The sequence below is a fragment of the Bombina bombina genome, chromosome 9 (assembly GCF_027579735.1).
Source record: "Bombina bombina isolate aBomBom1 chromosome 9, aBomBom1.pri, whole genome shotgun sequence".
Lineage (NCBI taxonomy): Eukaryota > Metazoa > Chordata > Amphibia > Anura > Bombinatoridae > Bombina > Bombina bombina.
Genome location: NC_069507.1, coordinates 20,881,102 through 20,894,056, shown reverse-complemented (window position 1 = coordinate 20,894,056; position 12,955 = coordinate 20,881,102). Strand labels below are relative to the sequence as shown.

The following is a 12,955-nucleotide window of genomic DNA, read 5'->3' as shown; positions in this document are numbered from 1 at the left end:
GTGTGTGTGTGAGCAAGCTTATGTATCTGTGCATTTGTGTATGTGAGCAAGCTTATGTATCTGTGCATTTGTGTATGTGAGCAAGCTTATGTATCTGTGCATGTGTGTGTGTGAGCAAGTGTATGTATCTGTGCATGTGTGTGTGTGAGCAAGTGTATGTATCTGTGCATGTGTGTGTGAGCAAGTGTATGTATTTGTGCATGTGTGTGTGTGAGCAAGTGTATGCATCTGTGCATGTGTGTGTGTGAGCAAGTGTATGCATCTGTGCATGTGTGTGTGTGAGCAAGTGTATGTATCTGTGCATGTGTGTGTGTGAGCAAGTGTATGTATCTGTGCATGTGTGTGTGTGAGCAAGTTTATGCATCTGTGCGCGTGTGTGTGTGTGAGCAAGTGTATGTATCTGTGCATGTGTGTGTGAGCAAGTGTATGTATCTGTGCATGTGTGTGTGAGCAAGTGTATCTGTGCATGTGTGTGTGTGAGCAAGTGTATGTATAATGTTTCTGTGCATGTGTGTGTGTGAGCAAGTGTATGTATCTGTGCATGTGAGTATGTGAGCAAGTGTATCTGTGCATGTGTGTGTGTGAGCAAGTTTATGTATCTGTGCATGTGTGTGTGTGAGCAAGTGTATGTATCTGTGCATGTGTGTGTGAGCAAGTGTATCTGTGCATGTGTGTGTGTGAGCAAGTGTATGTATAATGTTTCTGTGCATGTGTGTGTGTGAGCAAGTGTATGTATCTGTGCATGTGAGCAAGTTTATGTATCTGTGCATGTGTGTATGTGAGCAAGTGTATCTGTGCATGTGTGTGTGAGCAAGTTTATGTATCTGTGCATGTGTGTGTGTGAGCAAGTTTATGTATCTGTGCATGTGTGTGTGTGAGCAAGTGTATGTATCTGTGCATGTGTGTGTGAGCAAGTGTATGTATCTGTGCATGTGTGTGTGAGCAAGTTTATGCATCTGTGCGTGTGTGTGTGAGCAAGTGTATGTATCTGTGCATGTGTGTGTGAGCAAGTGTATGTATCTGTGCGTGTGTGTGTGACCAAGTGTATGTATCTGTGCATGTGTGTGTGAGCAAGTGTATCTGTGCATGTGTGTGTAAGCAAGTGTATGTATCTGTGCGTGTGTGTGTGTGAGCAAGTGTATGTATCTGTGCGTGTGTGTGTGTGAGCAAGTGTATGTATCTGTGCATGTGTGTGTGAGCAAGTGTATCTGTGCATGTGTGTGTGTGAGCAAGTGTATGTATCTGTGCGTGTGTGTGTGTGAGCAAGTGTATGTATCTGTGCGTGTGTGTGTGTGAGCAAGTGTATGTATCTGTGCGTGTGTGTGTGTGAGCAAGTGTATGTATCTGTGCATGTGTGTGTGTGAGCAAGTGTATGTATAATGTATCTGTGCATGTGTGTGTGAGCAAGTGTATGTATCTGTGCATGTGTGTGTGAGCAAGTGTATGTATCTGTGCATGTGTGTGTGCGAGCAAGTGTATGTATAATGTATCTGTGCATGTGTGTGTAAACAAGTTTATGTATCTGTGCATGTGTGTGTGTGAGCAAGTGTATGTATCTGTGCATGTGTGTGTGAGCAAGTGTATGTATCTGTGCATGTGTGTGTGTGAGCAAGTGTATGTATAATGTATCTGTGCATGTGTGTGTAAACAAGTTTATGTATCTGTGCATGTGTGTGAGCAAGTGTCTGTATCTGTGCATGTGCGTGTGAGCAAGTGTTTGTATCTGTGCATGTGTGCGCTTGTACATTAATGTAAAGTGACAAAATTATGATGGAGAGAGAGAGAGAGCCGAGAAAGAGAAAAGAGAAGGAAAAGAGAAATATTGAGACTGAGCCAGACTGAGAGGTTATTGGGGATAGAGTTATAGCCTAAGAAAGAAAGAAACCTAGGTGGGGAGAGCGCTGTGAGCCGGACAGCAGGTGAATGCAATAAAGCGACACCGCAGATAGCTGTTGAGAATAACATTATTTACCTCAGCAACAATTTTTTCCCCATTTGGTACCATAGCAATGAAGTTCTGTATGACCTGGAAACGTTCCTTTGGCAAAGTGCTGGTGTCCTGGGACGTGCTGAAAGAAATGCAGAACCAAAGCTTTACCAATAGTGACAAAAGGAGCCATATTACTACCTGGTGACTTCACAGGAAGCTAATCTGATCACTAAAAATTAACTAGTTGAGGGTCAAGTAACTTCTGCTGCCAAATTCTCCTTGCAACCTCCAAAATGTTAGCAGCTAAAGGATGTATTGCCATAGCAACACAGCGCCGTCTGTAAACTGTAATATGTCAATAAATCTGATTTATATGAATCTCAGGCAGCAGGACTGCACGCAGAATCCTGAATATTTGCTGCATACGTCAAATTGAAAATAAGCAGCTGACGCCGAAAACGGAGTCTCCATCGCCTCAATATACACAAAAGTCAAAATGTGACCACAGGAATTAAAATGAAACAGTTCAACAAAATGGTCACATGCAACAGAACATAAACTAACATGAAACAGAAATAGCTAAACTGATAAAGACATTTTATACGTTTTCTGTGGGAGAAGATCACAAGTTAACTTGTGGGAGAGATTATAGGACAGTGGTTACTATTTCAGTTTAGCAGAATTCCTGAGCAAATAAAGCATATAGCGGCACAGGCGAGCTGATCGTTCTTCTCTATTTAAAGCGCCTCATGTTGAATTAATAAAGCTGATGAAATAAGTAAATGGTACAAAAGCAAAACTTAGCAAAACATCTGATAGAACAAACTAACAGAAGCATCGGTAACACTGTTCATGCAGTGCGATTATATCAGGATCTTCACAGAACATCAGTAAAGCAAAAACACGGCAGCAAATTATTTCACTACTGATCATAACCGCCTAGTGAAGGCGATATAGTGCTCAGGATATGTGCACGCTCCTATGCCTACATCTGTATGCTCTCATGTTAAGCAGCTAAGTTTCAAAAAAAGAGACCAAGAGAATGAGGTTATAATAGAAGTAAATTGTAAACTGAATTCTAAACGTTTAATTTTGCCTTCTATGTCCTTAACCCCTTATTATCACTGTATGAGATGTGAAACGAATCTCATATAATTTTAGTAATTTTATAATTAACCTGTTTGTAACCAGAGATAAACATACTGATAATTGTATTTGTGTACAAGTTACATAGCAGAAGTGTGATCTCTTGTTAAATGTAGAAATGACTGCGGTTATTACCATGAACTGAGCATGAATAAAAGCGTTAACATTGATAATTCTGTCAGAACAGGTTGCTTGAAACATACACAGATGGAATTTCAAGACATCAAGGTGCAGAAAAATCCTGAGAAAAGCTGTTGGATTGAATACAGATGCCATATTGTCCCCATACAAAATATTGCACTGAACAACTTGTGCTTTTTAGCACGGGTTATTGAATGGATTGGATAGGATTTAAATCCCCTACAAAAAGGCACAAGGGCATTCTGTAAGGGAACTGCAATTGTTCTATTGAGTCAGAAGTACAAAATGATACTCACTCATGCTCCAGTGTTCCCCTGCGGTGATACAACACTAGGGTGCCCAGGATCATGGCTAAGTTTGTTCTGCCCACTCCTGTCTGGCAGCTAAAGAGCAGAGCTGGGGGTGGGAGCGTGGCATCGTGCAGCAGCAAGAGATTTGGGTTTTCCTATTAAAGGGAAACGGGCAAAAGAAAATAGCGTAAGTGCTCAATATCACAAGCTAGAAGTCTGGTTACATTTACACAAACTCACAAACTTTACTCTAAATTAATTCTATTTAGTGAAATATCAAGGCAGCTTCTGGCGCCAGTGCATAATGAAGAAGTTTAGTTTTCTTAAAATCTTACCCTGAGAAAATTAACAAAGGCATCAAATTGTACTTCCAGCGGGGCACCATCCACAGGCAGTGGCAGGCGGTGATACCTGAAAATATACAGAATAAAATAACATTTTATACAGACAGACAATCATGGCCACTGTGATGGCGACCTTAACTAAGATGACCAATGACCGTGAAATAACAGCACCTCCCCGGTCCCATACTTTCATAAGGGTATGAGACGGTGCAATGTAAATCCTGCATTTAGTTTATGAAGAATAGAGATATATTAAATTATATAGACGCATTACCAACTAGAACCACAGCTGTGCTTATAGTTACAGACTTCTGATGGCCATGCTTACAAAAGAATCATATTCTTTAACATATAATAACATCATTAATATGGTATAGACCCTATTAGAACAAAAAATATTTTTATATTATATAATTTATTCATTTAGAATTTTGCCAACCCCAGACTGTGATGAGCCATTGGCAATTAGCACTCGGAACCAAGTAATACACAGAGCAGAATTACCTGTATGAAGGCAGCAAGAAAACAGGTCTGCTGTAGACCTCTTCCGTGACGTGAATATCCTCTTCACACTGAATTTTTATGGAGTGAGGTTCGTCCTTAAAATGTTCAATGTCGTTATATACATAATAATTATTACTGCTTAGCTGGGAAAAGTCATGGAGCTGAAATAGAAGATAGGACTCAAATGACCCTAAATATAATATATTAATATAACGTAATAGATTCATAAAGCCTGTTTCAGTAAGAGATAGCCCGACAAAGGTGGGAATAGAAGTCATTTTATCTATAGGATCTTTTTAAGAAAAGAAAAAACAGAATTTATGCTTACCTGATAAATTACTTTCTCCAACGGTGTGTCCGGTCCACGGCGTCATCCTTACTTGTGGGATATTCTCTTCCCCAACAGGAAATGGCAAAGAGCCCAGCAAAGCTGGTCACATGATCCCTCCTAGGCTCCGCCTACCCCAGTCATTCGACCGACGTAAAGGAGGAATATGCATAGGAGAAATCATATGATACCGTGGTGACTGTAGTTAGAGAAAATAATTCATCAGACCTGATTAAAAAAACCAGGGCGGGCCGTGGACCGGACACACCGTTGGAGAAAGTAATTTATAAGGTAAGCATAAATTCTGTTTTCTCCAACATAGGTGTGTCCGGTCCACGGCGTCATCCTTACTTGTGGGAACCAATACCAAAGCTTTAGGACACGGATGATGGGAGGGAGCAAATCAGGTCACCTAGATGGAAGGCACCACGGCTTGCAAAACCTTTCTCCCAAAAATAGCCTCAGAAGAAGCAAAAGTATAAAATTTGTAAAATTTGGTAAAAGTGTGCAGTGAAGACCAAGTCGCTGCCTTACATATCTGATCAACAGAAGCCTCGTTCTTGAAGGCCCATGTGGAAGCCACAGCCCTAGTGGAGTGAGCTGTGATTCTTTCAGGAGGCTGCCGTCCGGCAGTCTCATAAGCCAATCGGATGATGCTTTTAAGCCAAAAAGAGAGAGAGGTAGAAGTTGCTTTTTGACCTCTCCTTTTACCTGAATAAACAACAAACAAAGAAGATGTTTGTCTGAAATCCTTTGTAGCCTCTAAATAGAATTTTAGAGCACGAACTACATCCAAATTGTGTAACAAACGTTCCTTCTTTGAAACTGGATTCGGACACAAAGAAGGCACAACTATCTCCTGGTTAATGTTTTTGTTAGAAACAACTTTTGGAAGAAAACCAGGTTTAGTACGCAAAACCACCTTATCTGCATGGAACACCAGATAAGGAGGAGAACACTGCAGAGCAGATAACTCTGAAACTCTTCTAGCAGAAGAAATTGCAACCAAAAACAAAACTTTCCAAGATAGTAACTTAATATCTACGGAATGTAAGGGTTCAAACGGAACCCCTTGAAGAACTGAAAGAACTAAATTGAGACTCCAAGGAGGAGTCAAAGGTTTGTAAACAGGCTTGATTCTAACCAGAGCCTGAACAAAAGCTTGAACATCTGGCACAGCCGCCAGTTTTTTGTGAAGTAAAACAGATAAAGCAGAAATCTGTCCCTTCAAAGAACTTGCAGATAATCCTTTCTCCAAACCCTCCTGTAGAAAGGATAGAATCTTAGGAATTTTTATCTTGTTCCATGGGAATCCTTTAGATTCACACCAACAAATATATTTTTTCCATATTTTATGGTAAATTTTCCTAGTTACAGGCTTTCTAGCCTGAACAAGAGTATCAATGACAGAATCTGAAAACCCACGCTTTGATAAAATCAAGCGTTCAATCTCCAAGCAGTCAGTTGGAGTGAAGCCAGATTCGGATGTTCGAATGGACCTTGAACAAGAAGGTCCGGTCTCAAAGGTAGCTTCCATGGTGGAGCCGATGACATATTCACCAGGTCTGCATACCAAGTCCTGCGTGGCCACGCAGGAGCTATCAAGATCACCGAAGCCCTCTCCTGATTGATCCTGGCTACCAGCCTGGGAATGAGAGGGAACGGTGGGAATACATAAGCTAGGTTGAAGGTCCAAGGCGCTATCAGTGCATCTACTAGAGTCGCCCTGGGATCCCTGGATCTGGACCCGTAGCAAGGAACCTTGAAGTTCTGACGAGACGCCATCAGGTCCATGTCTGGAATGCCCCATAATTGAGTTATTTGGGCAAAGATTTCCGGATGGAGTTCCCACTCCCCCGGATGGAAAGTCTGACGACTCAGAAAATCCGCTTCCCAATTTTCCACTCCTGGGATGTGGATTGCAGACAAGTGGCAGGAGTGATTCTCCGCCCATTGAATTATTTTGGTCACTTCCTCCATCGCCAGGGAACTCCTTGTTCCCCCCTGATGGTTGATATATGCAACAGTCGTCATGTTGTCTGATTGAACCTTATGAATTTGGCCTTTGCTAGTTGAGGCCAAGCTTTGAGAGCATTGAATATCGCTCGCAGTTCCAGAATGTTTATCGGGAGAAGAGATTCTTCCCGAGACCATAGACCCTGAGCTTTTAGGGGTTCCCAGACCGCGCCCCAGCCCACCAGACTGGCGTCGGTCGTGACAATGACCCACTCTGGTCTGCGGAAGCTCATTCCCTGTGACAGGTTGTCCAGGTTCAGCCACCAACGGAGTGAATCTCTGGTTCTTTGATCTACTTGGATCGTCGGAGACAAGTCTGTATAATCCCCATTCCACTGTCTGAGCATGCACAGTTGTAATGGTCTTAGATGAATTCGTGCAAAAGGAACTATGTCCATTGCCGCAACCATCAAACCTATTACTTCCATGCACTGCGCTATGGAAGGAAGAAGAACAGAATGAAGTACTTGACAAGAGCTTAGAAGTTTTGATTTTCTGGCCTCTGTCAGAAAAATCTTAATTTCTAAGGAGTCTATTATTGTTCCCAAGAAGGGAACTCTTGTTGACGGGGACAGAGAACTTTTTTCTATGTTCACTTTCCACCCGTGAGATCTGAGAAAGGCTAGGACAATGTCCGTATGAGCCTTTGCTTTTGACAGAGACGACGCTTGAATCAGTATGTCGTCCAAGTAAGGTACTACTGCAATGCCCCTTGGTCTTAGCACCGCTAGAAGGGACCCTAGTACCTTTGTGAAAATCCTTGGAGCAGTGGCTAATCCGAACGGAAGTGCCACAAACTAGTAATGCTTGTCCAGAAAGGCGAACCTTAGGAACCGATGATGTTCCTTGTGGATAGGAATATGTAGATACGCATCCTTTAAATCCACTGTGGTCATGAATTGACCTTCCTGGATGGTAGGAAGAATTGTTCGAATGGTTTCCATCTTGAACGATGGAACCCTGAGAAATTTGTTTAGAATCTTGAGATCTAAAATTGGTCTGAATGTTCCTTCTTTTTTGGGAACTATGAACAGATTGGAGTAAAACCCCATCCCTTGTTCTCCTAATGGAACAGGATGAATCACTCCCATTCTTAACAGGTCTTCTACACAATGTAAGAATGCCTGTCTTTTTATTTGGTTTGAAGACAATTGAGACCTGTGGAACCTCCCCCTTGGGGGTAGTTCCTTGAATTCCAGGAGATAACCTTGAGAAACTATTTCTAGCGCCCAAGGATCCTGAACATCTCTTGCCCAAGCCTGAGCAAAGAGAGAGAGTCTGCCCCCCACCAGATCCGGTCCCGGATCGGGGGCCAACACTTCATGCTGTTTTAGTAGCAGTGGCAGGTTTCTTGGCCTGCTTACCCTTGTTCCAGCCTTGCATCGGTCTCCAGGCTGGTTTGGTTTGAGAACTATTACCCTCTTGCTTAGAGGGTGTAGTATTTGAGGCTGGTCCGTTTCTGCGAAAGGGACGAAAATTTGGCTTATTTTTAGCCTTAAAAGACCTATCCTGAGGAAGGGCGTGGCCCTTTCCCCCAGTGATGTCTGAAATAATCTCTTTCAAGTCAGGGCCAAACAGCGTTTTACCTTTGAAAGGGATGTTAAGCAATTTGTTCTTGGAGGACACATCCGCTGACCAAGACTTTAGCCAAAGCGCTCTGCGCGCCACAATAGCAAAACCTGAATTTTTCGCTGCTAATCTAGCTAATTGCAAAGTGGCGTCTAAGATAAAAGAGTTAGCCAATTTAAGTGCTTGAACTCTGTCCATAACCTCCTCATACGAAGAGTCTTTATTGAGCGACTTTTCTAGTTCTTCGAACCAGAAACACGCTGCTGTAGTGACAGGAACAATGCATGAAATTGGTTGTAGAAGGTAACCTTGCTGAACAAACATCTTTTTAAGCAAACCCTCTAATTTTTTATCCATAGGATCTTTGAAAGCACAACTATCTTCTATAGGGATAGTAGTGCGTTTGTTTAGAGTAGAAACCGCCCCCTCGACCTTGGGGACTGTCTGCCATAAGTCCTTTCTGGGGTCGACCATAGGAAATAATTTTTTAAATATAGGGGGAGGAACAAAAGGTATGCCGGGCCTTTCCCATTCCTTATTTACAATGTCCGCCACCCGCTTGGGTATAGGAAAAGCATCGGGGGGCACCGGGACCTCTAGGAACTTGTCCATCTTACATAACTTCTCTGGAATGACCAAATTGTCACAATCATCCAGAGTAGATAACACCTCCTTAAGCAGAGCGCAGAGATGTTCTAATTTAAATTTAAAAGTAATAACATCAGGTTCAGCTTGTTGAGAAATTTTTCCTGAATCTGAAATTTCTCCCTCAGACAAAACCTCCCTCCTGGCCCCTTCAGATTGGTGTGAGGGTATGTCAGAACCATTATCATCAGCGTCCTCATGCTCTTCAGTATCTAAAACAGAGCAATCGCGCTTTCTCTGATAAGTGGGCATTTTGGACAAAATGTTTTTAATAGAATTATCCATTACAGCCGTTAATTGTTGCATAGTAAGAAGGATTGGCGCACTAGATGTACTAGGGGCCTCTTGTGTGGGCAAGACTGGTGTAGACACAGAAGGGGATGATGCAGTACCATGCTTACTCCCCTCGCTTGAGGAATCATTTTGGGCAACATCATTATCAGTGGCATCATTGTCCCTACTTTGTTTGGACACTATGTCACATTCATCACATATATTTAAATGGGGAGGAACCTTGGCTTCCAACCATACAGAACATCGTCTATCTGATGGTTCAGACATGTTAACAGGCATAAACTTGATAACAAAGCACAAAAAACGTTTTAAAATAAAACCGTTACTGTCACTTTAAATTTTAAACTGAACACACTTTATTACTGAATATGTGAAAAAGTATGAAGGAATTGTTCAAAATTCACCAAAATTTCACCACAGTGTCTTAAAGCCTTAAAAGTATTGCACACCAAATTTGAAAGCTTTAACTCTTAAAATAACGGAACCGGAGCCGTTTTTACATTTAACCCCTATACAGTCCCTGGTATCTGCTTTGCTGAGACCCAACCAAGCCCAGAGGGGAATACGATACCAAATGACGCCTTCAATAAGCTTTTTCAGTGGTTCTTAGCTCCTCACACATGCATCTGCATGCCTTGCTTTCCAAAAACAACTGCGCATTAGTGGCGCGAAAATGAGGCTCTGCCTATGACTAGAAAAGGCCCCCAGTGAAAAAGGTGTCCAATACAGTGCCTGCCGTTTTTTTAATACATCCCCAAGATTAAAAGAACTATTTATAGTTATAATCCACTAAATATACTTATAAAGTAATCGTTTTAGCCCAGAAAAATGTCTACCAGTCTTTAAAGCCCTTGTGAAGCCCTTTATTCTTATACTAAACTAAGAAAATGGCTTACCGGTTCCCATAGGGAAAATGACAGCTTCCAGCATTACCAAGTCTTGTTAGAAATGTGTCATACCTCAAGCAGCAAAAGTCTGCCCACTGTTTCCCCCAACTGAAGTTAATTCATCTCAACAGTCCTGTGTGGAAACAGCCATCGGTTTTAGTAACGTTGCTAAAATCATTTTCCTCTTACAAACAGAAATCTTCATCTCTTTTCTGTTTCAGAGTAAATAGTACATACCAGCACTATTTTAAAATAACAAACTCTTGATTGAAGAATAAAAACTACATTTAAACACCAAAAAACTCTTAGCCATCTCCGTGGAGATGTTGCCTGTGCAACGGCAAAGAGAATGACTGGGGTAGGCGGAGCCTAGGAGGGATCATGTGACCAGCTTTGCTGGGCTCTTTGCCATTTCCTGTTGGGGAAGAGAATATCCCACAAGTAAGGATGACGCCGTGGACCGGACACACCTATGTTGGAGAAAAGAACCACAAAGAACCTTTTTTCTATCTATCCACATTCCGGTCAAAATTTAAATGCACACAGATTAATTACATCTTTAAATAGAAACATGTTTGTAATATACATGTATTGGCAAAAATGTTAACATTTTTCTCTGCACGTGCATGTGCAGCATTGCTATATATTCTTAGTGCACCAGCATTTTAAATATTGTAGTTGCTCAGAGAACCAGTGGGGCTTGTATCCTGTCAGCAATTAACAAACTGAGTCATTACCAGATGGTACTAGCACCTTAGGCTGTCTAAGCAAGTACTGTGTGCAAAATGCTGGTGCACGGAGCATACTTACCACACTTTTAAAACAACTATAGCTCTTATTAGAAACATTTTTGCTAGCACATATATTACTATCTATTCAAAAGTGAAATGCATCCATGTTGATTCCAATGTTGGCTGGAATGTCCCTTTAAGATGCGCCAGGGTTTGACTTTGAACTAAATAATGATAATTTAGGATTTGGACAAGTGTTTAGGTAAATCTACTGCTGACACATTACCTCTTTACGGATAGCTAGCTCCAAAGTTTCCACACGGACGCCCTTCCCCAAGTGGTGCAAGTTTTCATGCAGATTCTCCTTCTGTCTGGGAGTGTAAGGCACAAAGTCTTCCTCTATTTTCAGGAATAAAACAGGCTCCTCCCGTACACAAAAGAAGATACATTCCTGTATTAAACAGAATGACATTATATTATTCCTATAACTCAGCACTACATTATTCCTATAACTCAGCACTACATTATTCCTATAACTCAGCACTACATTATTCCTATAACTCAGCACTACATTATTCCTATAACTCAGCACTACATTATTCCTATAACTCAGCACTACATTATTCCTATAACTCAGCACTACATTATTCCTATAACTCAGCACTATATTATTCCTATAACTCAGCACTATATTATTCCTATAACTCAGCATTATATTATTCCTATAACTCAGCATTATATTATTCCTATAACTCAGCATTATATTATTCCTATAACTCAGCATTATATTATTCCTATAACTCAGCATTATATTATTCCTATAACTCAGCACTATATTATTCCTATAACTCAGCATTATATTATTCCTATAACGCAGCATTATATTATTCCTATAACTCAGCATTATATTATTCCTATAACTCAGCACTATATTATTCCTATAACTCAGCACTATATTATTCCTATAACTTAGCACAATATTATTCCTATAACTCAGCACTATATTATTCCTATAACTCAGCACTATATTATTCCTATAACTTAGCACAATATTATTCCTATAACTCAGCATTATATTATTCCTATAACTCAGCACTATATTATTCCTATAACTCAGCATTATATTATTCCTATAACTCAGCACTATATTATTCCTATAACTCAGCACTATATTATTCCTATAACTCAGCACTATATTATTCCTATAACTCAGCACTATATTATTCCTATAACTCAGCATTATATTATTCCTATAACTCAGCATTATATTATTCCTATAACTCAGCATTATATTATTCCTATAACTCAGCACTATATTATTACTATAACTCAGCATTATATTATTCCTATAACTCAGCACTATATTATTCCTATAACTCAGCATTATATTATTCCTATAACTCAGCACTATATTATTCCTATAACTTAGCACAATAGTATTCCTATAACTCAGCACTATATTATTCCTATAACTCAGCACTATATTATTCCTATAACTCAGCATTATATTATTCCTATAACTCAGCATTATATTATTCCTATAACTCAGCATTATATTATTCCTTTAACTCAGCATTATATTATTCCTATAACTCAGCACTATATTATTACTATAACTCAGCATTATATTATTCCTATAACTCAGCACTATATTATTCCTATATATATATATTGTGTTTTGTGTTTGCGGCAGGTGTGCTGATACAGTTATACAGTGTTTTGTGTTTGCGGCAGGTGTGCTGATACAGTTATACAGTGTTTTGTGTTTGCTGCAGGTGTGCTGATACAGTTATATTGTGTTTTGTGTTTGCGGCAGGTGTGCTGATACAGTTACATTGTGTTTTGTGTTTGCGGAAGGTGTGCTGATACAGTTACACAGTGTTTTGTGTTTGCGGAAGGTGTGGTGATACAGTTATACAGTGTTTTGTGTTTGCGACAGGTGTGCTGATACAGTTATACAGTGCTTTGTATTTGCTGCAGGTGTGCTGATACAGTTACATTGTGTTTTGTGTTTGCGGCAGGTGTGGTGATACAGTTACATTGTGTTTTGTGTTTGCGGCAGGTGTGCTGATACAGTTACATTGTGGTTTGTGCTTGCGGCAGGTGTGGTGATACAGTTATACAGTGTTT

The 12,955-nt window shown here is 40.5% G+C and overlaps 1 protein-coding gene across 2 annotated transcripts in view; it reads right to left on the bottom strand.

Moving 5' to 3' along the window:
- Positions 1–12,955, bottom strand: part of PALD1 (phosphatase domain containing paladin 1) — a 456,745-nt gene that overhangs the window by 166,270 nt on the left and 277,520 nt on the right. For both annotated transcript variants that reach the window (XM_053691938.1, XM_053691939.1), the window contains exons 5-9: positions 11,112–11,276; positions 4,356–4,516; positions 3,843–3,918; positions 3,514–3,662; positions 1,973–2,069 (exon numbers count right to left, since the gene is read on the bottom strand). In XM_053691938.1, coding sequence (XP_053547913.1) covers positions 1,973–2,069; positions 3,514–3,662; positions 3,843–3,918; positions 4,356–4,516; positions 11,112–11,276 — 648 coding nt within the window. The remainder of the gene's footprint in view (positions 1–1,972; positions 2,070–3,513; positions 3,663–3,842; positions 3,919–4,355; positions 4,517–11,111; positions 11,277–12,955) is intronic.